The sequence below is a fragment of the Sebastes fasciatus genome, chromosome 18 (assembly GCF_043250625.1).
Source record: "Sebastes fasciatus isolate fSebFas1 chromosome 18, fSebFas1.pri, whole genome shotgun sequence".
NCBI lineage: Eukaryota > Metazoa > Chordata > Actinopteri > Perciformes > Sebastidae > Sebastes > Sebastes fasciatus.
This window is the reverse complement of record NC_133812.1, coordinates 9,945,839-9,971,283: the sequence shown is the minus strand read 5'-3', so window position 1 is coordinate 9,971,283 and position 25,445 is coordinate 9,945,839. Positions and strand designations below refer to the sequence as shown.

The following is a 25,445-nucleotide window of genomic DNA, read 5'->3' as shown; positions in this document are numbered from 1 at the left end:
ATTTTTCAAACTATTTATGCTGCTCTTTTGACACCAGATTCTAAAATATGGTCCTTGTGCCTTGAGTTATAATGGAAAGGTGGGATGAAACCTCTACACCAGTCTATGTGGCTTCTGTGCGTTACACAACACATATTAATAAATATATAAATGTGGGAATTTCAACCACCGGCAGCCAGCGAAAACAAGATTTTCCATCGGTGTCAAGTTGCTCTTTAAACATAATTAGTAAAATGTCATGGTGAACTCATCCCACAGTCTCATCAAAATCCGCCCTCCAAAAAAACATCCCTGCTATTATGTAATCACAAATGTTGATGGTAATATAAATCTGGGCTTTAAGTTTTCAAACAAACAACCTATAAACAATCACACTTGCAGACTGGAGGTAACTGTGAGGATCTTTATCTTTGAACACGGAAGGATGCTTCACTAGCTGTGTGTGTGTGTGTGTGTGTGTGTGTGTGTGTGTGTGTGAAGAGCCATCCTCAGTAGTAAGTGAGAAAAAAGGGTTAGCAGGCAGTGAGAGGGAAAAAAAGCAAGGATTTGAAGCCCAACAGTCACCATCACCAGGGACACTATTAAGCCTGCCTCTCTTATGCCTCTAAGAGAACAATTCACCCTCTTCTTTCTGTTTTAACTTGGATTATTTTCTTCTCCAACACGAGTGAAAAAAATGAATTATAAATTATTCTGGTTTTCTTGTTACCATGTATACCATTAATGCCTTTAAGCTGGGCAGAGTGTGGACGTGGCACTAGTGGTAATGCAATATAGATAGTGTTATAAGGGTCAGAGACGATCATGACAAATCATATTACCATGGTCTCAGCACATTAAAATGAAGCGGTCATCCCTTTTGACTGGGCATGTAAAAACCCTGCTGGGGTTGACGACTCATCTTTAATGGTTGGCTTTACTTCTAACATCAAATCAGTGACAAATTCCCAACCATTTGATAAAAGCTGTTAGCTGTGCAGCCTCTTTTTTCTATATGGAGGAGGAAAAGGTATATGATATTATGCGGTAGGTCCTTTGTGCAAGATCAATATCTACTATGTGATTAAATAGATTAATACACCTTCTCCACTGATGTTGTTTAAAGATGTTTACTTGTGATTTTTAAATTAAAATGTTTGTTTTTTTAATCAAGATAAATAAGGATCTCCGTGTATTTTGATATCTATGTCCAGCTAAGTCTAGATGTCACCAAGTTTTATCTGGTACTCAGACATTCACATCATGAAAGTAGTAAATTTGCCACTAACAGCCCATCTGTGACCCAGCCAGACCAGATACATAAAATAAAAAGTAATATATAAATAAATAACTACGAAATAAAACCGTGTCCACTTCGGGGCAAAAATCAATAAAAGAGTTGTGTTAAATCAATGTAGAGCTTAGAGATTCAGGGCCAGTTTCCTGGCCAGGGTTTAAACTAAACCAAGATGAGGCCATAATGTAGTCAATTCCTTAATAAGTGGCTTCCCTAAACACTTCTTAAATGTAGTTTCTTCTTGACTGACTATGGATTAGGAAGTTTATCTTTTAACCGTAAAAAGTTGCTCAGTACATACATATCTTGGTCATAAAATAAAAAAAATAATAAAAACTAAGTGACCCATGTGAAGATTGTTTGTTTGCGTTATGTGTAAAAATAGCTCAAAATATTAGAGAATAAAATGCAACTATTTGCCACTCGAGGCAAAGGTAGGAATAATGAGAAATGTAAAAATGATGAAGTAACCTTTACTCCATTGTCAGTGACAGGTTTTGAGGCGAAAATGTTTTAAAGAATAAAAATCCTATTGAATAAAACAGATACATTTGAGAAAAATGCGATGTTTAGTAAGCAGGCTACAGGAGAGATTTTTAATATTTTATAGATTCAAGACAGCAGTGATCCAATATCACCAGGTAATAAAAAAGAGGAGAAACTTGCAGCATTGACTTTACATAAATAACCCCAAACACACCCCCACATACTCCTGCAAAATTAAATGAATATAGAAAAAGTTAGGATTCGGGGAAGGTTATGGAAAGGACTAGCTATCGACCAGCTTTGGTTAAACTTAGGGTAAACCTCAAGGGAAATAAAGGTTAATCGATACAATGTCCTTTACATGTGTAGTGCAAACAGTGCGTGTTTGTGTGTGTATTGGAGAGGGAAGGGTGTTAAACAGTGTAGCACGCTGACCACGCACACTAAGCATTTCAGTTTATGCATTATGAGAATGTGTTTTCAGAATATATAAACAAGTACAGCCTGGAAAAATCTAAATAAGCGCTGAGCCCAACAACCTGCCAGCGGGTATGTTTTCTTTAAAAAAAAAATGAACAAAATTGCATCATCTATCATAGCCAGAAACTGTAAAAACAGAAATAATCTATATTATTCCAATGGTCCTTAAATTACTCATGTGTGACAAACACTTTTGTCAGCAAAAATAACCTAATCTAAGCTTAAAATAGTGATATTTCATCGAAATCGCATTATTCTAAGTCTTGCTTAAAATTCCGCCCAAAAATAAGCTGTTTGCATTAACCAGATCCTGTAAAAAACATTAAATTCTGTGCTCCTCAGCGCAACTGGGACACCATGAATGACTCAGCTGAGTACAACAGTCACATAACAAATATTCAGCGAAACTGCGACTGAACTGCAGGCTGATCACACAGAGCCGAGAGGAGAGGACAAGAGAGGTTGCAAGGACAGGTAGAGGTACTAAAAATGCAAACTGTGACAAAAAAGGCCACAGTGAGTAAAATGTGACAGGAGCAAATAAAACTGAAACTGCTTGAGGCTCAGAGGGTTAAATCTTTACAGTACATTTCTGTCATCAAGGGATTTTAAGCAGTCTGTTGATGGGGCTGTAACAAAACCTGTTAACATGAGCCTCCTTTTATATTCATTATCTATTTGTGGTTTAATTGGTAATTGAGAGCAAATGTAAGACATTTAGTGGCCGGAGAGTAATGTTTGTTAGATAATATTTCCAATACTTCATCCTGACTAAAATTCCAGTCTTGGCTATTAGCTAACAAATGTAATAGCATCCTAACAGTATTCCCTCCAGCCGCCACAGAATGTCTCCATCAACCCTAATGCAGTGTTTTTTCTTCCAGTGGTAGACCAATGCTGTTGGCTACTATTATACGTACCAGGGTTGACTAGAGCAAGGCCATGCATTTAAAAAAAATCTTCTTCATGTGCTGTATGACTAATCATGAGTAAATAATCCCACACAATCTAAACCTTTAGTTCTTATAAACCAAGGGTTGAGTGGGATGCATGAGGTGTGAGAACTGTAAAAAAAAAAAAAAAAGGGCATAATAAATCCCCCGAAAGGCTTGGCAAAAGGGCAAACTACTACAGAATATAAAGGAAATACGAGAGACTGCTATGTTTATGTTGTGTGAGCTATTGACACTGCTGGCCTTCACACGCATGGCCAAGAGGCACAGCTTTGGAAGAGCAATTACATGCAGATAGCCACATTATCAAGGCCATCAGTGGGAATGAATGAAAATAAAAGAACCACTTCAAACGCTATCTATTTTTATTGACAATCAAACGCTGGTCCAGAACTACCATTAAACTGTTCTCCTTTGAACAGACATGTGGCATGGCTACTTTGCCAGAGGGCCCCCCGCTGTTATTAGTGCTAAAGATGAAGGAAGATGACAAACTGAAATGGGGCCATTTCTGTTGACAGGCTTCTCTAAAACAGGAAATCCTGACATGCTGTAATAGCTAAGCATCAAGCCAAAAGACTCCATACTGTGCCAGCAACTAGAAACACTAGCTCTTTCTAGGCAGCTGCTAAAGAAAACAGCAGAGCAGACGATAATCTGTGTGTCCTCTGTAAGAAGGAGGGAAAAAATTGCCGGGCCAGATTGGATTTCTTGTTCTGAATTCTCATTTGCAATCATTAGCACTACTTCTTTCCAGTCCCATCTGTGGACAAGTGTCTGATTATTGATGAAAGAAAACAGCTGACAATAAGAGACATTTTGGAGTAGTTAGAAAAGCAAGCCTCAGGACCTATTTATTCATTCAACAGCATCAAGCATCATTTCAGCGAAAACTGGCAATAAATAACAGAACTTGATTTTACTAAGTGAATGAGAAAATAACTGTGCCGCGGCTCTGAAAGGCGGGATGCAAATACTGAAATAATAATAATAATAATAATCTCCGTCCTACAGGCTTTCGAGTGCAGGGTCTGTGAACAAAACTCATAACACTCTGATGGTATTTAATTCCAGAGAGATTTCAGAGCCTCTTCCATCGAGTTAAAAGTCAGAAATAATCAGCCTCCTGCAATCAATGAGTGTGATTGAAGGAAGAAGAGAAGGAACAGTGCAACACTCACTGCGGACCCTAATACACATCAGGCAGCATGCCAGTCCCAACCCTGCCAGCAAATATCTGCTTAAATGGTGACTTTCATCCTGCGCACCGGATATTCAATTTGTTCCGTAAGCCGGGGATGAAAAAGCAATTATTCACAGTCCCCTCTTTTCACGATCTGTTTCTTTAAGATATCCCTCCCTTCTTCCCCCTACTAACAAATAAACCCCCAGATTAGTGCTGTGTGTGGCGGTCCGTAGGGGCAGCCGGTTGAAGCGCCAAGATCAGGCCAACTAAAAAGCCTGTCAATCAGTTTGAAAGATGGAGTCAGGTTCGGCAAGACAAAACACCCCATCATCCCCCCGTGGGACACGGGTAAAAGCCACTAGATAATGGCTTGATAGCTGGATGTCACTTCGGAGCATTGAGGAAAAAGTAAGAGCATGTCAGAAGAACACTTCTTTTACATGAATTACACTACACAGAACGCCCTAAAACCACGCAACCCCCCCACACCCGATCAGTGAGAAGCGCTGTCAGGGGAGCCCACTGAGCCGAGGCTCCAATTTACACTTGGGGTATTAGGTGGGACCCTAGCGTGACTGTGCAGAAGAAGAAGAAAAAACGCGGAGCTGCTATTATGTTCACTGTTACTTGAACACATCCTGGGACAAGTTGGCGGATCTAGTGAGGCAGAGAGAAGCTCATGTTTGAGTCATAACCTTGTTTCCTTCAAATGTCGCAGGAACAGCACCTGTTGATTGAGGGATGTGGAAATGGTCTGCCGCTGTAATTGGCTCCCTCCGTGTTCGGGTGGCAGGGCTACAAAATTGATGTTTGAAAGATGAAAAGGGGGGGAGAGAGACAGTGGCATGGCCATATGGTGAATGGAAAGGAGGGATAAGCCTCAGAAGTCATCCATCTGAGAAGGGCAGTGTGACAGCATCAGCTCCAGAACAGACCTATGGATCTGGAGGAAGCTTAAGGATGGTCATCCATGATTGAGTTTCCCCCGTCCTCTACACCTCAAGTCCCATTCCACAAAAAGAAACAGTCAAAAGTTTGTGCTGCCTTCTAGGCCTTGCTCAAATAATGCTGGACTTCTAATTATACAGATACCAACTCTGTTCAACTTCTCTGTGTTTGGGAGCTATAGAAAGCACGGAGGACAAAGGGATGAATTAATGCCAAATGCAGAAGGTTTTCGAAATGAGCCACCATACAGTGCTTGTGACAGGGTATGCCAGCAAGAGAATGGGATGACGGGTCTAGCTACCTCTGCTGGCTCACTAAAGATAACATGAGCGGTTAGCATTCAAAAGGGAGCAGGCCTAAGCTGGGTATGATCGTCAGTGCCATTTTTAACACCATTCTAACCGAAGTGGCTCGTTCATTCTGCTGCTTTTGCATATTGTCTGTGCACAAAAAGCGATTCGACAGTCCATAGGAGGCAATAAGTGACCGAGCTAGAGTATAGGAATTAACAACAGCTGCTTCTTTTACAGAAGGGAGGAGAAAACACTACAAAAACCCTGCACACACACACTGCCGACGACATTTAAACAAGCATGAGTATGAACTTAAATAACACAAAGACAAAAGCATATTGGTAACATTTTTAGATTATAGCTCCTCTTTTCCATAATCACAGTCTAATTAGACAGTTGCAAAATGTGACAGTTTGCCACAGCTGGCTCTGTTGAAAACGATAAGTCTATATTTCAACATCTTCGCACTTATTGGTGGGATGTTAGGCTGTTTATTTTTGCTGGAAAATATTTATCTTCTCTTTACAGCCTTAGTACTTTACATATGATAAATCAAAAGGGAATATGTATTAATATATATACAGTATTAAATGTGCTCTATATATGATATCCAGAGCATTAATATAGCAGCAAACAACTATTTGCTATGAAAAGATATAGAAGAGTAATGTCTACCTGAGCAGAGAATGAAGTCACTCTCCCTCTGTGTGTGTTGTAATCCGACCACCGGCTCAGCTGTCCCCATGTTGAGAGCTGTGCGGAGGCAATAGAAATGCTCCCATCTCAAATTTACCACCTTTAACTACACGGTAACTTCTGGATTTTCCTTCTCCAATATTGCCTGTAGCTAAACAATTCATTTTGCTTAATTAATTTAGTTTAATTATTTTGGGAATGTGATGCAATGTTCTTTGAGTGCTGTAGCATATCAACACTGATTCCTAATGCCTAATTTATACTTCTGCGGAAAAGCTTGTGCAGTGCTCCCGCTGAGGTGGTTTCCGGAGCTTGCAGAGAGATGCAGACGCACCGCGCACCTCCTAAAAAATATGACTACGCTCCAGACACCACGGATGCCACAGAAGTTTGAATCGACATCAGAGTTGTGAGGTGGGATTTTCGGACAAGTAACTCACATCCGTTACAAGAACAACAACCTTTTAAGGCACAGGAGCTCCTCCTCATCATCCAAATCTTCCATCTTTTTTTTTTTTACAGCCATGGAATAGTGTTGGGCCAAACTTATATGGAACTATTGAATCATGCCTATCGAATAAATCAAAGACCGTCTGACAAGGGATTTGAAAACCACGGGTCCAAATCAAAAAGAGTTATATGCTACATGCAATCCGCCGCAGTACTATGTATGCTTGGCGTGCGCGAGAGGTGCCCGCACCAGCCCGCACAGAACACACAGGCACACAGCTGCAGGAGTATAAATCAAGCATATCTGCTGAAATAACTGAATACATAAGGTGATCTTGATCATAATAAATGACCATGGACATTTGGTGTGACCATGTTTTCCCCTTAAGAATGTTCTTCTTCCTGTTACCAGATCATTGCTTTGATACAGATCACAGTACCTGTTAAATCTCCAATCCACAGTCAGTGCACAAAGCCAAATCACCCCAGCTGTTACATCCTTCATGGTCTGCATTAGAATGATGAGCGTGTAGAATCAAGCAAGATGGTGATGGGACACGCGCTGGGGTTTTAAAAAAAAGCTGAAATCTTGGTGGCACTAGAGTGGCTATGAGGGGTTTTCTAACCAATCAGTGAATGCGGTACCCTGCGGCCAATGTCTTCAAGCTTTGATGTAGATTTCCATGTCAACAAATGCTGCCATAACACAATGAAGGGACGACTGACAGATTAAACCTCGCTGGGTCTAAAACAAACTCCATATTAGAGGGAATTTATATAAAAATTGCCATCTATCACACAGTCCTGACACAAGATAAAGGGTTATATTGAATAAATAAATAATTAATAACGATTTTGTATTCAAATAAACTTGAAAAGATGTACCGATATGCACCACATTCCACTAAATCAATGCTAGGTAGTGACATTAGAAAAAGGGTTTAAAGGTAGGGTTGGTAGAAAAACATTTTTTGTTATATTAGTTGAAATTCTCATTACATCTCGACAGTAATCAATGAATCAAATGCTCTGACAAAAAAAGAAACAAAATCTGATATCTGTTGCAGGACTGTAATAAACCTACCTGTCTGTCTGCGCACTCTGCCCGGAGTCTTATACAAGCTGCTTTGTTGACAGCTATGAGTACTAACAATAGCCATGTTCGCCATTCACGTTCATCATATGTTTATAGTCATAATGATAATAGTGGGGGGAGTGAATTTGGAGGTAGGCCTTAAGCGACGGACTGTCAGTGTTGCCGACTTGACAAATTTTTTTGCTAGATTAAGGGACTTTTGGAGCTAGTGCTGCTAGCAACTTTATTTGGGGAAAAAAAGAGCCTTTAAAGCACCTCCACATTGAAATGCTGCTTTTCTAGTATATTATTTTTTATAGATGACCTTTTTATAACTTTGCGGGCACACTGTACAAATTGGATACTTAATTATTGTCCTAGTAAGAAAAGCACAGATGTTACAAATAAAATGAATTATGGCTCCATTCTATTCAAGTGTCCCAGTAAGCCATGACAGTATGGCAGTGAACCAGCATGCACAATACCAGGACCCTGACACTGAAGCAGCCACATAAAAATCAGCCTTCAGTAACTTTTTTATCTACACCTGTACTTTCTTTAATTTCCGTACTGTATTGAAAACATGCTGAACCATGACCCCAAATCCACTGTAGCCTTCAGACAGAGAATTGCATGTACCGATACACCAATAATGGGCAAAATAAGGGTTTTATTAGGAATATTTACCAAAAGTCGCTGGTGGTCAACCACTACGGGAGGATGGGGAGGGACTGGTTGTGGCTCTTCCTCTCTCTTTTCAGCAGATCCCTTCAGCTGCTCTGACGGGCTCATCTTGCATGTCTTGGCTATGGAACCGCCTATGAAAAGACAAATGGATTATTGATGGAAGCAGGGTTAACAATGAGGGTTATAAAGAATTAATACGGTGTGGTAGCAATCAAAAACAACCAACAATGAATGGGTGAGCTAAGTTTGAGACCTCTGAATAGCACAAACTGGATTTCAAAGGAAATGAATTCCAACTGCCATGGCTACAAGATGAATGCAATACATGAAGAAAATCTATTCTAAGCTACTTGCTGCTACTGAGGGCACAATATTTCACATCTGGCCTCTTTCCTGTCCATTTATAACCGTGCTGAAGAAACGCTTTGATGGAAACAAAAGGCCTGGCTGAGCTTGTAATGAGAGTGGGGGCGGAGTAGCTGAGTTGTCTGTTGTTTGAGGAGCCACAGTTTTGTTTGTGTTCTGTTGGCTGATCGTGCCATCCTCTGATGGCTCCTCCATATTCTAGGAGCGCCATTACCTCAGTTTTCCAGCTGGCCTCTACTCGTCGCAATCCAAGCCACAGGCCCGGAATCAAACGCATAAACGCATTGGCTTATCTCTGACTGAAATACTACACAACAATAGAAAGGGCATAATGGCTCATGGCTAAGGAAAAATTATATATGGCAAAGTCAGCCATCATTGTGAATATTTTACAGACAAAAAAATATATCAGGACACCTATCACAAGGTGACAAGTTTCTACAAAGGTGCACATGATTTCAAGCCCCTGGAGTTTCTCCATTAAAATATACTATCTGCTAAGCCGGGGGAAAGCATTTTTATATTCTGTATGACATACGTTGCATTATTCATGTCTTCTCTCTATTCTACAAGCTAACCCGAGTGCAAATCAGAGGAGCTGGTTGATGATCAAAAAAGTAATTTATCGTCGTAATTAAGTGGTGGGCAAAGCACCGACTGGATGTGTGAAAATTAACAGATTTTGTTAACTTGCTTAATTGCAAATCTACTGTGAAGATCATCTGATTAGCAAGTAAAATGAACAGACCAAAACAAGTATCTGAGAACTTGTACTTTTCTCTTCTCACTTAACTCCCTTCAGACGCAGTTCAAAACTCAGAGGATCAACTTTTATAAAAAAAAAAAAAAATCCTAGCTGATTAATAGCTTGTCCAAATATTTGCAAATGTGACAGGTGGGCTCTGAAATTTCACCAGTGACCCAAAACCCATTAACAGCCAAACATTACTTGAAATACAGCACGCATCCAGCACCAAGCAAAGTAGGTTAAAATGTTATGTACTCTATATTTGCATTTTGAAGGAATGCTAAAGACATTAAAACATATAAACACATACTTGAGATGGAGGGAAAAAGCTTTATGGATCACAGTAAATTCTAGGTCTAGCTGTATACCTTCTGTATCTTGATCTTCCTCAACGTTTTCCGTTACTGCACTCCCATCCCGGTGAGGGTGCTCCTGAGTTGGATGGCTCTCATTTTTGTCTTTGTGCTCTTCCTGTTCTGGTTCGTTAGAGCCCCCCGCCGTGCTCTGAGGAGTCCTTTTCTCAGCCTCACTGCTCCTCTTGAGGCTCTGCGAGTCAAGGCTGTCCATTGACTCGTTCCCATTCACACAGTCCGCTTGTGAAACCAGGAGACCCTCTGTGTGCTTAGGCTGGACCTCAGCATTTGAAGACTCTGACAATTTAATCAAAGGCTGGAAGTCAGCCTGCTTGGCCTGGCCATCCCTGTGTGCCTTGGGCTGAGAACTGCCACCAAGGCAATGCAGCTCAGTGTGTTTCTCTGTGTTCTCAGGATCTGCCTCTTTGGCTGTGGGCTCCTCTTCCTTAGGTGTTGGCTCTCCTTGGGCTTCACTGGCATCCGGAGGTTCAGCAGGAGCTGCGACAGGGGGCTCGTTGGAGCTCTCCTCCTCTGTGGAGGGGAGATGGGCATGGTGGCCGTTGGGCTGGGGACCCATGGTATCACACGACGATTCCTCATCCCGCGTCAGACACGAGTCACTAGGCCCGGCGACTTCCGCCTCTGCCTCGGGCTCCCCCTCCTCCTCTTCCGTTTCCTTCCTGTAGATCCTCTTCTTACGGATGATGCCCCGCCCCCAAGATGGCCTCCGGCGAATCTTCCGCTTTACATGATCTATGATGGAGAGAGGAAAGAGGGAGAGAAATGAGGACGAACACTCAATTCAAACAAGAACTAACACATTCACAACGTTTCAGAGTAACGAAGAGAAACTACAAAAATGACTGTTAAGGGCAGGTGTTTGCTATTAACAACATTCAAATCATTCTTAACCTTAAAAAGTCAATACACAGCCATCAACCACACCTTCCACACCACCACTGCAATTACCACCCTCTTAACAGGGGACAAAAAGTAGATCCACATCATGGCAAATGGCCAGTAACACTCTTTTAAGTACATGATTGGACATATCAGTCAAAACATTTCTCTGGGGCAAGAGGCTGTTAGGTTCTAGGTCTCAGAGGATAAGAGACAAAGGATAAAAGAGGATGAGACAATGAGACATGGCTGGCATGCAAGGTGTCAAATTGCCCATCAGGATCTAATCTAAATACTCATCCACACACTGATGGCACAGATTTCGGGAGCAGTTTTAGGTTCAGCCCAAGGACACTTCAACATGTGGACTAGAGGAGCCGGAGATCAAACCGCCAATATTCCTGCACTTCCTGGACAACCTACTCTACTTCCTGAGCCACAGCAACCCCAATGGTGTAATGTACAAATGGTGTAACTTCATCAGTCACTTAAGAACAATGGCGTCACTTCATCAGTCACTCACTTAGTGACAGACTTTCAAAAAAACAAAAACACATCTTTCTAATGTTAAACGCTGTAGATTAGAAAAAAAAATCTATTTCCACACATAGTATCATAGCATAACTTTTCTGGACATTTGGCCTTCAACAAAGAGTAACAGGCAGTGGGTGACAAAGATTGCCAGAGAGAGGAAGGCAGAGACAGCAGCCCTGCTACATCATGGATGTTGGACACTAATGACAACAGATGGTGCTTGGGGTTTTAAGAGGAAGGGGAAAGTGTCACAGCAAGCAAGCAAGGATGCTAAATGCAGTGGAACTTCAAGGCATTTGCCTTCATTTACTGCTTTTCCCAAGCAGACACAGAGATACAGATACCGTGGCATCAAAGTCAGAGAGAAGAGCAGACATAGAAAAAGAGTATGAGAGAGCAAACACATAGGGACCACCACAAGACAGTTTCCTAGAGACACAAGTGTTTGAACCTGACAATGAGTGGCGTTACAATGACTTGCCAGTGAGCACACCCTAACCCCAAAGAAACCCTTTGGGTTACTGACACCAAAAGGCCTTTACAGTTTAAAATCATCTGTTGAGTCACATCAGACAGCATAATTCAGAGCACCGGCGGGATAAAAACAGTAATCCCTTCATAAAACAATGATCTCAAAAAGGGAAAGAAAGGGATGACTTAAAAGGGTCCCACATGTGTGTGCGTGTATGAGCTCCGATGTGAATATGGATGGACACTAGATCACAATGGACTCATTAAAATCCATAAAGTCTTAGCCATTATAATTCTGTCGAGGGCCACTGGAATGAGCCAAATCTGCAAAAGTGGAATCTTATGCAGAATCAATAACGTGTCAGCCTGGTTCTCAAAGAGCTAATTGGACAGGACTGCATTATGTAATTCAATAGAAATCATATTGTACAGTATACATACACTCCTTATATGCTTTGAGGAAAGTGTTTGCCTTAATATTGCAGAAGGTCTCCATTGTATAATCTGCAATACATTCCCCCCACAAAGATATGAATAGGCAATCTCTGACAAGATATCATGATGTGGCTGCTTGTAGTCTGTCAAATCTCCTCTCCACCCCCAGTGCTTTTAACCAGGGCTCATCTTTCCACTCTAAAGATCAGAGGGAGGTAGAAAATGAAAGTTATATTTCGTCTCCTACAAAAACACAACAAAAAAATGGGATAATTTGTCGGCCAGTGCTTGCTGATGGACCCTCCTTTTTAGTAACTGTGCTCTCTGGTGACCCTCTTAATGACCAGAAACGCATTTCCTGTCAGCTGTAACCAGCGCACCAGACAACCCAGAGGGGAAATGGAGTACACTTGGTGCCAACTAATGCTGAACAATTATTGTAACAAACAGCAATTTGCATGTGTTGTGGCTGCGTTTGGGTACTATATCTTATCACGCGCACTTTCAAGGACATTTCAAAAGAGTACTTACTGAATGTGCTGCATAGAATATTTCACTGCACTCTCATTTTTATAATACACAAGAGTGTTCAAGCGTTGCTCGGGCTACATACGTTATCACGCTAGGGGACTAATGGAGACCTTTCAAAAACAGTGCTACGAGCATTCTGCACGCACAAGACAATAACCGCGAATCACAGAAGAGGACATCCACAAATAATTCAAAAATATCTACACAGTCTGGTATTTAGGACAGCGATCGGCGGCCTGTCCACTGGCCATCGTGCCCAGTTTGTCATCGAGGCTCTCTCAAGTGGTTGCAAGGGCTGCTGGCAGAGTGAATTTTAAGGTGGGATGCCGCTATATTTTTTGGTTCCTTACGATTTGATCTGGAAGGAGGAGACAGCCGTGGGGTAAGCTATAAGTGCACAGAGAGCGCCATTCTTCTTCAGGCGTGACTGGCACATGGGATAGTTGCTCTGCTGTAACTGGGGGACCCGAGATGGGGAGAGAGAGCAAGAACAAAGACGAAGAAAAAACCTGCCAGGCGTCTTGGATATTTCTGAATGCTGGCATGCCATCAATAATGTATCTTAGTGAGTGTGAACATGTCTTTTTCTCATCTAGTCAGAATTTTTTATTCAACCTTCAGAATTGAGATTCAATTCAGAACGGTCACTTTGCGATGTCATTGCTTGGGTCTTTTCAATTTCAGCACAGAAAATATTGCTTTTCTGCTCCAAGTTTTACATTTATATTATGTCTTTTATCAAACTCAGACAAGTAAAGGCAAGCTTCCAACATGGTTATCCTGAAAAGAACATCATAAAAAAGAAGCATAGAGGTAGGGCTGGGCAATATATCAATATTATATCGATATTGTGATATGAGAGTAGATGTCGTCTTAGATTTTGGATATGTAATTTTCTGAACCTACCAGACTGTTTTAGTTGTTCTATTATTTGCCTTTACCTACTTTACATTATAGCAACATTACTGATGACTATTTATCAAAAATCTCATTGTCTAAATATTTTGTGAAAGCACCAATAGAGTGCTATAGGAATGAGTCCTAAAACCAGATATGAGTTAGCATTTTAGCACTTCCGGTTCCCTCGTCTGGAAGTCAATGTGTTGAAATAAGGTCGGTTAACACAAACTTAAGAGATCTTAACGTTTTCTTCTACAACATAAAATATATCAATAAATACCCCAATCATGAATTTTGAAGCCTTTATGTGTCTTAAAAAAAGGGGGTTGCTTACAAGTGGCTAAATGAGACTACTAAACGTCACCACGCTGACTCGTTCGCCATTACAGCCTTGATGTTTATACCCGCGCTCATACGACCGTGGTGTAGTTCGTTTATAGCCGAACGTTAGCTTTTTACATCTGCCGATTGCATTCACACTTCAAAAATCTTAAAAGTGGTGTTCATTTGTGAAGATTATCTTGCTGAACAATGTTTGTTTGCCACAGAGCTTATTTTCTGCAATTATCCAAAACCCAATATAAAAATCCCATTGGCTTTTTGTCAAGGAGACCCAGGGCGATGCTAACTTCCTGGTTGGCCTACGAAAATACGTCATCCCTTGAGCACTCGCTGGTCAATCCTACAATTTCGTCGCAATACCAATAGAGGTACTTGCTCAAAAATATTGTGACATTTGATTTTCTCCATTCCGCCCAGCCTTACATAGTGGCTAATTTTCTGCTGATTCCTCATTTCCCTTTTAACCCTCTCTGTATCCACACTTTCCAGTCTGTTCTTACACATACAAAAACCAAAACAAACAATGCACAACCCAGTGAAAGAGGTCTAGATGGGGTCAGCTATCACCATCGGAGCTATGAAGCGTGCTCCTAAGGGGAGAAAAGGTGAGACAGAATGGCAGCAAATGACGCGTCATAGTCAGCTCTTAAATAATGCATGAAACAGCATGAACAGTCAACCACAGACGGGAGATATGCTGATGGGGGAGAGACGGAGGAAGGGAAAAGAGGACCAGAGCACTTTGTAATAATTAAAAGTGCCAAGCAAGATTGCCATGCAAGATTCAAGAAGTGGTAGAAGCATTTAAAGCTGACATCACACATGCTTTCAGAAAAGTGTGTGTGTGTTCGGTGTGTACGCACATGTATGCACACACTGACAAATACAGCTTTTGAGAGCAAAAAGCCCCAGGGGATGAGTACCCAAACTGCCGTACCAGCAAGTATTAAATAAATAAATCAGTCCAGTGACACTGATGGACAATTCAGCGGCATATTCTGCCAATGCCTTTGGGTGGAATTGTGAATCAGTGCCTCTGGTTCACTGATTTCTTTGTTTAATAATAAATTCCTAGTATTCCTAATAGTAAGAAAGTCACACGCCGTGTTGAAGAGAGGACAAAGGAGGGTAATGTCCTGTAGAATCTGTAGAGTAAAACTATAATCCAAAATGGATTTTATATGACTTTTATACTGTGTTAAATGTTAGACCTTTTCCCTTCCACAGGTATACACAGCCAGACAGATCCACTGTCTCTAAGGCACAGTCGAGCCAGTAAGCCCCAGAGCCTTGTCAGTATAATCCAGATACATATCTATGTGCAGTTTATAGTAGGGCCATTCAAGGAAACTTTGAAGCACCCAATGCCCATAACATTATGGTGTAGGCTATTTATTACTTTAATATGCTCCCAAGAAGACACACAAGCCCATAAAGGCAAGTGTATCCATCTCAGATAGATTGGTATGATGGGTCTGTGGGCTCAATGCCACACTATCATCAGTGCTAACTCACACTTACTGTGCACACCAAAGCTAGTTAAACACATGTAGGCAATCACTCCAATCTGTTACTGTTTAAATTCTTAATCTTGTCTACATTATGTTAAAACACATTGGACTGAGAGTTAGATGAGAAGATCGATACCACTCTCTTGACTGTACGGTAAATAAGAAGCTACAGACAGCAGCTGGTTAGCTTAGTTTAGCACAAAGACTGAAAGCAGGGGGAAACAGCTAGCGTGGCTCTGTCCAAAGGTAACAAAATCCACACCACGAGCACCTCTAAAGATAACAGAATTAAGCATCCCATTTGTTTAATCCGTAGTGTGAATACAACAGATCGCCGTTTTGTGGGGCAAAGAGCAGCAAAGAGACGAAATGCCGGTGTATTTCTTTTTGACAACAGCTCCTGCAGCCAATTTGGACTGAAAACGCTTATTACATTTATGATATTTTATTGTTCAACACAGGCTATTATAGTAGAATATGATAATAGAATAGTAATGATTTAGTTGTACTTTTGTACGGCACTTTTATGCAGACGTTTTACTAGCGTCCGGTAGTCACTTTCAGTCCAAAATGGCAAAAGCGTAGCTTTGCTGCTGGGCGCTGATGTTGCAATGGAACGAACAATTGATTTTCACTTCTTAGCAATATATGTTCTTTCTCTGCAAGACTTTTTCTTGGTCGGGACCAGTAACTTCCTGGAGTCTCCGCTGGTTGCCAGGCAACTGGTCCTAAACGTTTTTCCCAAAATGTAGAACAGGCCCAGAGCGTACAGTAAGAATATAATCTAAAAGGAAGGCATCAAACTTCCCCATATCCCCATGCAGACGCACTGCACACTTAACTGAAATGTAATCATCTCATTGTGACCCGCTCCCATATCTATTGGCAAACACGCTGTCCATTTACAAATTGTAAATCTGATCTCAGTCCAGACTCCATTTCCTCACTGGCGGCCCACATTTTAAAATGGGCATTTGGCTGAGGCGGCAATGCTGCAGGTGTGTACAGCGGGCCAAAACATAAAAACACATTGTAAAAAAAGAATTAATAAAGCCTTTAAATTTGCTGCAAAGCTAGAGTTGCATTTCTAAAATGATGATCCTAATAAATGTTCCAGATATGGATTATCACTCTCAATGATGTGAGGAACAATTAATGCCACTGCTACAATAACTAGAGTGTGAAAGCTAAAATCATGACACAGTTATTAGGTGCCATCAAAATGGTGAGCACTTCTCAAGTTCAAAATGTAACTGCAGATCATACCCATCTGACTGAATGCCTCATTGATATTCACGATTGAAACATCAACCTTAGCAGTCCAGGCTATGTTATTAGGTCATTAGCTTTAAACAGACCACTGCTGGAGCACCTTGGTGGCCATATGGTTACAGCGCATGCCACATTACCGCAATGTCGCCATATTACCGCAATGTCGCCACATTCCCTGTCAACTATACCTAACTAACTAACTGCATTGTAAAGGACAGAGGATGTTGTATCCTGTACAGAATTTAAAGCCCCCTGAGGCAAACATTTTTATTAAATTTGAGAGATATTTGTAGTCTAACCACCAATAATTATTTGCTAGTGATGTCACAAACTATACCGTGATACTTTTTTCCTCACATTTCACAAATAAATCTGAGGTCCGGTCTAAACTACGAGTATTTCATGGACATTTTTTCAGTGCTGGTCTGGAGAGTCAGCTAGTCAGCCCAAATCAGTCCAAATTCATAGAGACACAGTCCTCTCCTAACCTGGACAGATGCTCTGTTGTTTACTAACCTACTTACCTCCTAAGTGTGTTTCCATGGCAATGAACAACATTTTATTTGCCTCCAGAAAACGCTGGCTCTCCAATTCTCCTCTTTGAATTCACATTTAAGACACCGGGCCAACACTAGGGGTACACTCATGCTAGGAAATATATTACAACAAGTGCCAGAGAAAATATGTGAATATACAAATGGGCATTTTTTGTGTGTGTACACGTGTGTTATAACCATATTGGCTTTGTGTGCGTATTCGTAGTAGCAGAGTCCAATTGATTTGAGATTCCCATCAGTCACAGGATGTGGGCTACACATCTCAGCTTAGACTCAAAGTGAAGGAAGACTTACAACACGACTCCAAATTGAAAAATATTAGACTTTCAAATTGGAGCGAGAAAAAAATGGGACAAGGGGGCAGCATGTGAGATATGAGAGTTATTCTGGCAATATATGAATGCAAAGGGATTCAAGTTTAAAGTTGGTTGGAGGGTAACGGTGGATTACAACTATAATTGACACTAATTTTAAATATAGGATTGTATCATAGCTGTTTAGCAGTTCAATTAATTACATGCAATTGTATGTGTTAAAATATTGTTGTTAAAGGAAAAAAATCAATGAACACCATGATTAATAATCATTAAATTATTAAGAAATGGTTCTGTAAAGCAAGTCATTTCCAAAGATTTTATTAGGGTCGGCAAATTAATTGGCACAATTTCTTCCATAGTCTTTTAAGATTTATATCTGCAGTATACCTTTGACCCACATGAAAGAGCCTGAATGTTCGTCTTGTTCTGATAAATGTAGCCTACTTATAACATTGAATCTAATATGAAGGGCTGGCGGACATTTTACTGATGAGAGGAAAAAAAACGAGAGCCTGTTAACTCAGCCTATACGTATATTGTTAAACTGATGAGGAAAAAAACGAGACCTGGTAACTCGGCCTAAACGTATATTGTTAAACTGATGAGAGGAAATGAAAATAATGAAATAGCCTGTTAACGCCTAAATGCATTTATTTGGCTTATGTAAGTATTTAACATGCTTTTATGTTGTCAATAACATGCATAAAACAAAGTTGTAATTTATCAAACATGTATCTCTTCAAAATAGCTGGTTTACCTATTAATGATAATATAAGTTGACGTGGAAACGGCAGTAAAAATAGTCAGGAATGTTCATTAACGCACAAATTCGCTTTTCTCATGATTTTTAAAAGATTGGGATACACTGCTGAAAAGAATGAATAGATTGTTGCGGTGCAACTTCAAAATTAAAGTAATAACCTCAATAAATGACTGGAGAATCATAACATCCATGCAGGTGTACTGCATGCAACAAAGAAGCAATTACCGCCCCATCAAGCTCTGTGATGTACAGTAGATAAAATGCTGAGGAGGCCCTGGTCTCAAACTAATTAAACACTTATGGAATAATTGCTGATCTGCTACCCCCCCAAGCCTCTGCAACCGATAGGCTTTGTGTGCACTCATGCACACATTACAGTATATAAGAATAGCATGCATACTCAGTTACTCGCATACACTGTGTGCATGGTCACAGGCGCAACCCGGCATCCAACTCCTTTTTTGCCGTCTTGGTTCATTGGAATCGACTGGAGTTGGAGCCTCAATCTTGTAACATTAATGAAGTATTGATCCGCCCTGCTCTCATCACCTGCGACTGATGGGGAGGAGCTTGGGGTTAGGAGTTGTGTCACAATCTTAAAACAAACAGACTCACTCGCCGCGTTATGATTTTACACAGACGGACCGGGAGGCTTTCTTTTCTAAACGTGTGCAGTAGTTTTAAAGACCTGAGATTCTTCTCATTCATCAAGTTAGAATAAGGAGGCTTTCACATCCTGGATCCAAGTACACTTGACCCCAATGTCCAGTTCGTTTGAGTAGTGTAGTGTAGTTCATGTGTACTTGGTGCGGTTCGCATCAGGTGTGAAAGCCAACTGTACGTGAAGTGGACTGCTATTTAACACAAGTAACGTTAGCAATCAGCAAGTAGTTTTGTAAGGGCAGGCCTCAGAAATCTGTATATGCGATGCATATAAAGATGCACTGATCTCAGCATGCACTGATCTCCTCCTCTGAACTGCACGGCCATGGGTGATAAAGCAGGAAGGCAGGCGAGAGGTTCCTTAAAATATAAACAATAGTAGGCATTGGGGTTGGGCGATGTTTGTTGTTTTATTTAGCTAATTTAATGGCCTGCCTCCGAGGAAAGTACAAGAGCCGCTCAGACAGAGAGTCAACGGGGGAAACAGTGTAGAGCCGGCATATTTTCACATCAAACTCAGTGAAATAAGGGTTTATTTAGACCAAACCAGAGTTGGTGATTGTTAGAAAGACTAACAACGACATTTGTGGTTAGTTTTACTTTTTGTTTCTGTCAAGTTGGAATGAAGTGTTTTACGGTGCACCGCCACTAGAACAGCTGATCTCAACATAAACCATAACACGTGGACGATGACGCAAGAGTACTCGGGTACGGAACAACTTTACTAATGTGAAAGCTGAGCGACGGGGGGAATTGTACTCCGGTACGTACCTAATATGAAAAAGCCTTCTGTCTGCAGATTATATAGCTGAAGCAAAACGGTTTATTTCTTGGCAGACGTTCTATGAAGTTATGCATACTGCGTATTTTTAGACATGTTCTAATAGTTTTCTGTCAGCAACTCTTTATTAACTGAAGTATCATCAAAATTCACATGGGGTAAATTACTATTGTCCCTCTCACTATGATAAATGTATAATTAATAGCATGCTGTATCAGTATAGGAAGGTCTCTTGCTTGTGTTTATGATGTGTTTATTATGATAATAACAGTAAATAAAAAGTTATTCAAGTCGAGACAGTTTTATACAGTTATCAGTTATTGTCTCATATCCATACCAAGCAGACTAATGGCACTGACAAAAGAGGAACAGCCGTCATAACTAATCTGTTGATAAGCAACAGGCAGGTGACGTGCATTTTTTGAGGACATCAAAGCTTTGCTATGAGAATGTCATCACTATCTGAGAGTCTGCCTATGCTTATTAGGCGTCATCAGATACAGACATCCAACAAATGTCATTTATCATTAAATCAAATTAAAGCATCTTCCTCACACATTTCTCTTTTAGTTGGCATGTTTTAATACAAACAAAAAAGAAGAATAAATATAGGTTTGTGAACAACAAGGCACAATGCAACTGTATTCATGGTAACAGAATCTAAATTCTGACACTGCGTTGGTTTTGCTGCTCTAAGCATAAGCAATAAGAGCTTATTCTTGAAAACTATATTTTTCCAACTCCATCCCTCCCTCCCTGGGGATTTCAGCCATTTTTTTCTTTTATCTGAATCATTCCACTGAGCTGTAATTAACAGCACAAAAGCTGTATATCCCCTGCCGTGACTGCTGAACAAATTCCAATTCAATGGTTCCTAATCACTTAAACTAAATGAATAATTAAAATTTTGTCTTTAGAAATATGCATATCTAAAAAAAATAAAAACAGAATAACCACTCAGGGACATGTTAAAATACAGGTCAAGAGAAGTCCCCCTTTAAATGTTAATGTAACGTAAATGATGAGCATGTATAAATAATGATTTTTTTTTTTATACGATGCCTTTGCTCCGTTGAGATATTCTACATATAAAATTCTGAGCATAGGTGAAGGTAAAATGAAGCCTATTTATCAGTCTGGCATCAAGCCCAGCTGAATTTCAAATGACTTCTATTCAGCCAACGGGTAAAAGTCAGTTTATCTTAAGTAAGCATCGACTCAGCTTTAACTGCAATAGTAGATTCAGATCTGCGTCTGCTCCTTTCCATTTGCATTTTCTCATTCATATGTCATGCCCTCATTCCATTTCGAAATATCACTCTACATTGAAAAATGCAACTGAACAGAAGCATGTACCACATTTGCTTTGGGTGTTTTAATTATGGAAGTAAGAAAGTATGTTAAAGAATGGTTGAAAAGAAAACAGGAAAAGAACATGGGAAACACTGTAGGAGACAAAGAGGCTGAAGGGCTGTCATGGTGACACAGGGCCTCAGGGTCTCTAGGTCATGAAAGGAAGACAGCCGTTTGTCACCTGGTGTGACATTTCACGCTGACACTTAATGAAATGTCCAGATCAATAAATGATCCCATCCTTGCTTCTTGAAATGAAAGAGATCCGTCACTTCCCTCAATTGCTGTTTTGCGCCCTTCCTATTTCCCTCCTTCATACCGCCCTCCCTCTCACATAAAGGCCCAGACAGCCACACAACTCTGCTGGTTTAGAGGAATAGTTCGACATTTTGGGGAACACACTTATTTGCTTTCTTGGGTCAGACGAGAAGATCAATACTACTCTCACATCTGTACGCTAAATATGAAGCTAAAGGCAAAAAACGGTTAGTTTAGCTTAGTAAAAAGAAGCAGGGGGAAACAGCTAGCCTGGCTCTGTCCAAAGGGAACAAAAATCCTTCTACCAGGGAGCAAATATAACTTTTAGAGATGCCCGGATCAACCTGTTTTGCCCACAGATACAGATTGCAGATCGCCAATGAGCCATATCGGCCGACACAGATAGTTTTTGTTGTTGTTTTTAAATATAAATGGTATTCTTTTTACTTTGTTTTAGTCATCTATAGTGGTTATTTGCATAAAACACACGATTTATATGATTAGGAAAAATAAAAGATTTTATTTTTATTGATAAAAACGTCTTTTAACTCATAATATGGAATATTTTTCCCTACAGCCATTTCACAGAGCTCTCTGAGTCAGTCAGATTGGAAAGGTGGCTATGGGCTGACTGCATATCAATATTACTACAAAGTGGAAATACAGTCACAAGGTGGAGGAATTGAAGACATAATTCAGTCAAAGCATGTATCTTTCTCTGTCCTTCTCCTCTCTCTGCTGCTCAGTAAATGGCCAGTGGGATGACAGTGCCTGTGGTGCCCTCTCCTCAGAAGACAGATATGCCCTAATGCACCAGCAGCTCCAAGTGCTGTTGAAGATGTCAGCCTACGCACACACGTACATACAAAGCAGGGTTTGAAAGCCTTCTGGGGGAAAGGTCTGTCGCCCTCAGCAAAAAAAACATGCATGCAGACAAGCTGTAAGGCAGGAGTGATGAGGTAAAGAGATGTGCACTGGTTGGCTCATTTGACCGACGTTTGAGTCATCACACCCCTTGTGGAGGAGAGCATACACCTAGCATGAGTCCTCCAAGGAGAATAGCAATGTCTAACAGCCAGCACTGGTTCTTGCCTACCGTGCTGTGAAGAGCTCGAGCCCATCTTACATCCGAGACATGGACAAACGGTACCATTTTTGGGGTTGTACCCACACGGTTGAGTGTATTGTAAGTCGCTTTAGAAACAAAGCGTCAGCTAAATGAATGCGATGTAATTATGGCTATCAATCGATTAAAATATTTAATCACGATTAATCGCAAATGAATCACGTATTTTTTGTATCTGTTCAAAATGTACCTTAAAGGGAGATTTGTCAAGTATTTAAAACCCTTATCAACATGGAAGTGGACAAATATGCTACTTTGTGCAAATGTATGTATATATTTATTATTGGAAATCAATTAACACAAAACAATGACAAATATTGTCCAGAAACCCTCACAGGTACTGCATTTAGCATAGAAAAATATGCTCAAATCATAACATGGCAAACTCAAGTCCAACATGCAACAACAGCTGCCATGCCAGTTTTTCCTCGCCAAAATTTAGCTTAAGTTTGGAGCGTTATTTAGCCTCTTTTCCGACAAGCTAGTATGACATGGTTGGTACCAATGGATTCCTTAGATTTCTAGTTTCATATGATGCCAGTATATACACTAGCTTTAAAACCGAGCCTACTACAACCTAAAAATGGCAAGTTTCGTTAATGCGTTAAAGAAATTAGTGGCGTTAAAACAAATTTGCGTTAACGCGTTATTGCGTTAACTTTGACAGCACTAAATGTAATGTAATCTAGTCACTAAATACTGCGTACGTTCACTATAAAAACTATACAGATCAGTGCTGGTACACAAGGTGTATAAATAGATCTTCTTCAGAACCATACTGCATCCTCTATCCTTCGTACAAACAAATTGAAAAGACCTCATTATATAACAATCGCAGGTCCTTAATGGGATCATATGAGTTATGGATGTACCGTCGCTGCTATGTTTGCTTTCACTCTGCTGACCGTCTGACAAAAGCTGTGATCTGTGAAGGATAGCCATTGCGCTTTGTCAGAACACTTACACTTGCTAAATTGATTAGATTAGATAGCAATTAGATATCCTGTGAGTCTGTTAAGGGATTCAGGTCGTCACAGCTGTATAATAATAGGACTCGGCAGAAAGGGATATTAAATTAAACACTTTTTACACAGGGATTCTTTGCTCTACATAGACACCTTACTGGATCAGTTTAAGGATTCATTGACTTTTATATGCTGGCAAATTAAATTAAAATTAGGTCTTTTTCAGTCACATGCGTGAGGTCATGTCTTAATAAATTATTAGTTAGGACAGTGAGTAATTATTTGCTCAAACTAACAATTTCCATGACCTAAATTTCAACATTCTGTGTCCTGATGATAATCTGCTCCTCAGGAGTAATGCTAAAACAAATGTCTGCTTCCTACAGCATTAAGGAATAATGCTGCATATTAGACAGACTGCTGCACTCAGAATAATGGTTTCAGCTTCTGCAGAGATATAAAGTTTGCTCTTCTTAAGTGTTTTTCTTCAATACATCATATATACCTCATTATCTGATTTAAAAAAAAAAAAAATCAAATCCATAAGTGTAACAGCTTACATTGTCTTGTTCTCCTTGAGGGAAAAATTGGATATAAGTTTGGTCGTATGGTGGGCAATTTTCCCAGACAGTGTCTAGACTTAGACTAATCCTAGTTTAAACTGCCTCATGGTGTAGTTGGTGTTGGACTTTGAGATGTTGTGGGGTAACTATTGATTGCTCGCAGCTCCTGCTTTGGCTGATTCAACAACTTTGCCTGCAGGCAGCGATCAAAGCGGAGCCAGACACCAAAATAAAAGCCTGCATTAACATTTATTCTCAATAAAAATGTTCTTATGGAGTATGGAAGCTGTCTAGCTGAAATGAAGTGAGTTCAGGCAGGCTATTCAAGCGGTACTGTGCACTTGATCTGCTAATTTGTCAGCTGAGTTCTTGCATTGTCATTACACCAAGCGGATGGTCTTTTAAGGTGTCAGACTGAGTTGCAGATTCTTAACGGCCATTTGTGCTGCTGGTGCTTCCCGTGCATTCATACCCCACAGGAAGATATTACGGTTTCTTTCTTGCTCCTGCTTTTACTTGATTCTGCAATAAAAGTAGAATTACTGCCTTGCGGTTGTATGCCTCCGCCAACCTGTCCGGTTGCAGTTATGTGTGAATATATGAATCCTTGAGTCATGGCCAAAAGCGTGTTTTGTGAGGTCACAGTGACCATTGACCACCAAAATCTAATCAGTTCATCCTTGAGTCTAAGTGGATGTTTCTGCCAAATTTGAAGAAATTCACTCAAGGCGTTCTTGAGATATCACAAGAATGAGATGGACGTGAGTTCACAGTGACCTCTGACTACCAAAATCTAATCAGTTCATCCTTAAGTCCAAGAGGATGTTTGTGCCAAATTTGAAGAAATAACCTCCAGGCGTTCCTGAGATATCGCATTCACAAGATTGGGTCAGATGTGCGGACAGACAGACAACCTGAAATCATAATGCCTTCAGCCACAACTATCGCCGGCACGGAGGCATAAAAAACTACCTGGTGAAGCTGATAATATTTGGCTTTAGCTAAATTACAAGTTTAGATTTGTACAATTCGTATTTCTTGTCAACTAAAAGCATTCTACTTTCAGGTGGTCAGGCAGGTTGGACATTTGTATTGCATTTTTCAACAGCTGTTTGCAGTGTTACTGATACAATATCCCAATATATAGAGGTGATTCTGATTAACTATCACTAGTAATATTAAAATGAATAGATAAGCGATTATCTG

General features: G+C 40.4%; 3 protein-coding genes across 4 annotated transcripts in view; 1 reads left to right on the top strand and 2 right to left on the bottom strand.

Annotated features, from left to right (window-relative positions):
• The window catches only part of gzf1 (GDNF-inducible zinc finger protein 1), a 498,954-nt gene that overhangs the window by 352,728 nt on the left and 120,781 nt on the right, over nt 1-25,445 (bottom strand). The gene's annotated exons all lie outside the window — the stretch shown is intronic.
• ubxn2a (UBX domain protein 2A) overlaps nt 1-25,445 on the top strand; it is a 122,921-nt gene that overhangs the window by 37,527 nt on the left and 59,949 nt on the right. The window lies entirely within an intron of this gene.
• atad2b (ATPase family AAA domain containing 2B) overlaps nt 1-25,445 on the bottom strand; it is a 90,710-nt gene that overhangs the window by 17,525 nt on the left and 47,740 nt on the right. For both annotated transcript variants that reach the window (XM_074615412.1, XM_074615411.1), the window contains exons 25-26: nt 10,013-10,750; nt 8,531-8,661 (exon numbers count right to left, since the gene is read on the bottom strand). In XM_074615412.1, the coding sequence (XP_074471513.1) occupies nt 8,531-8,661; nt 10,013-10,750 (869 nt within the window). The remainder of the gene's footprint in view (nt 1-8,530; nt 8,662-10,012; nt 10,751-25,445) is intronic.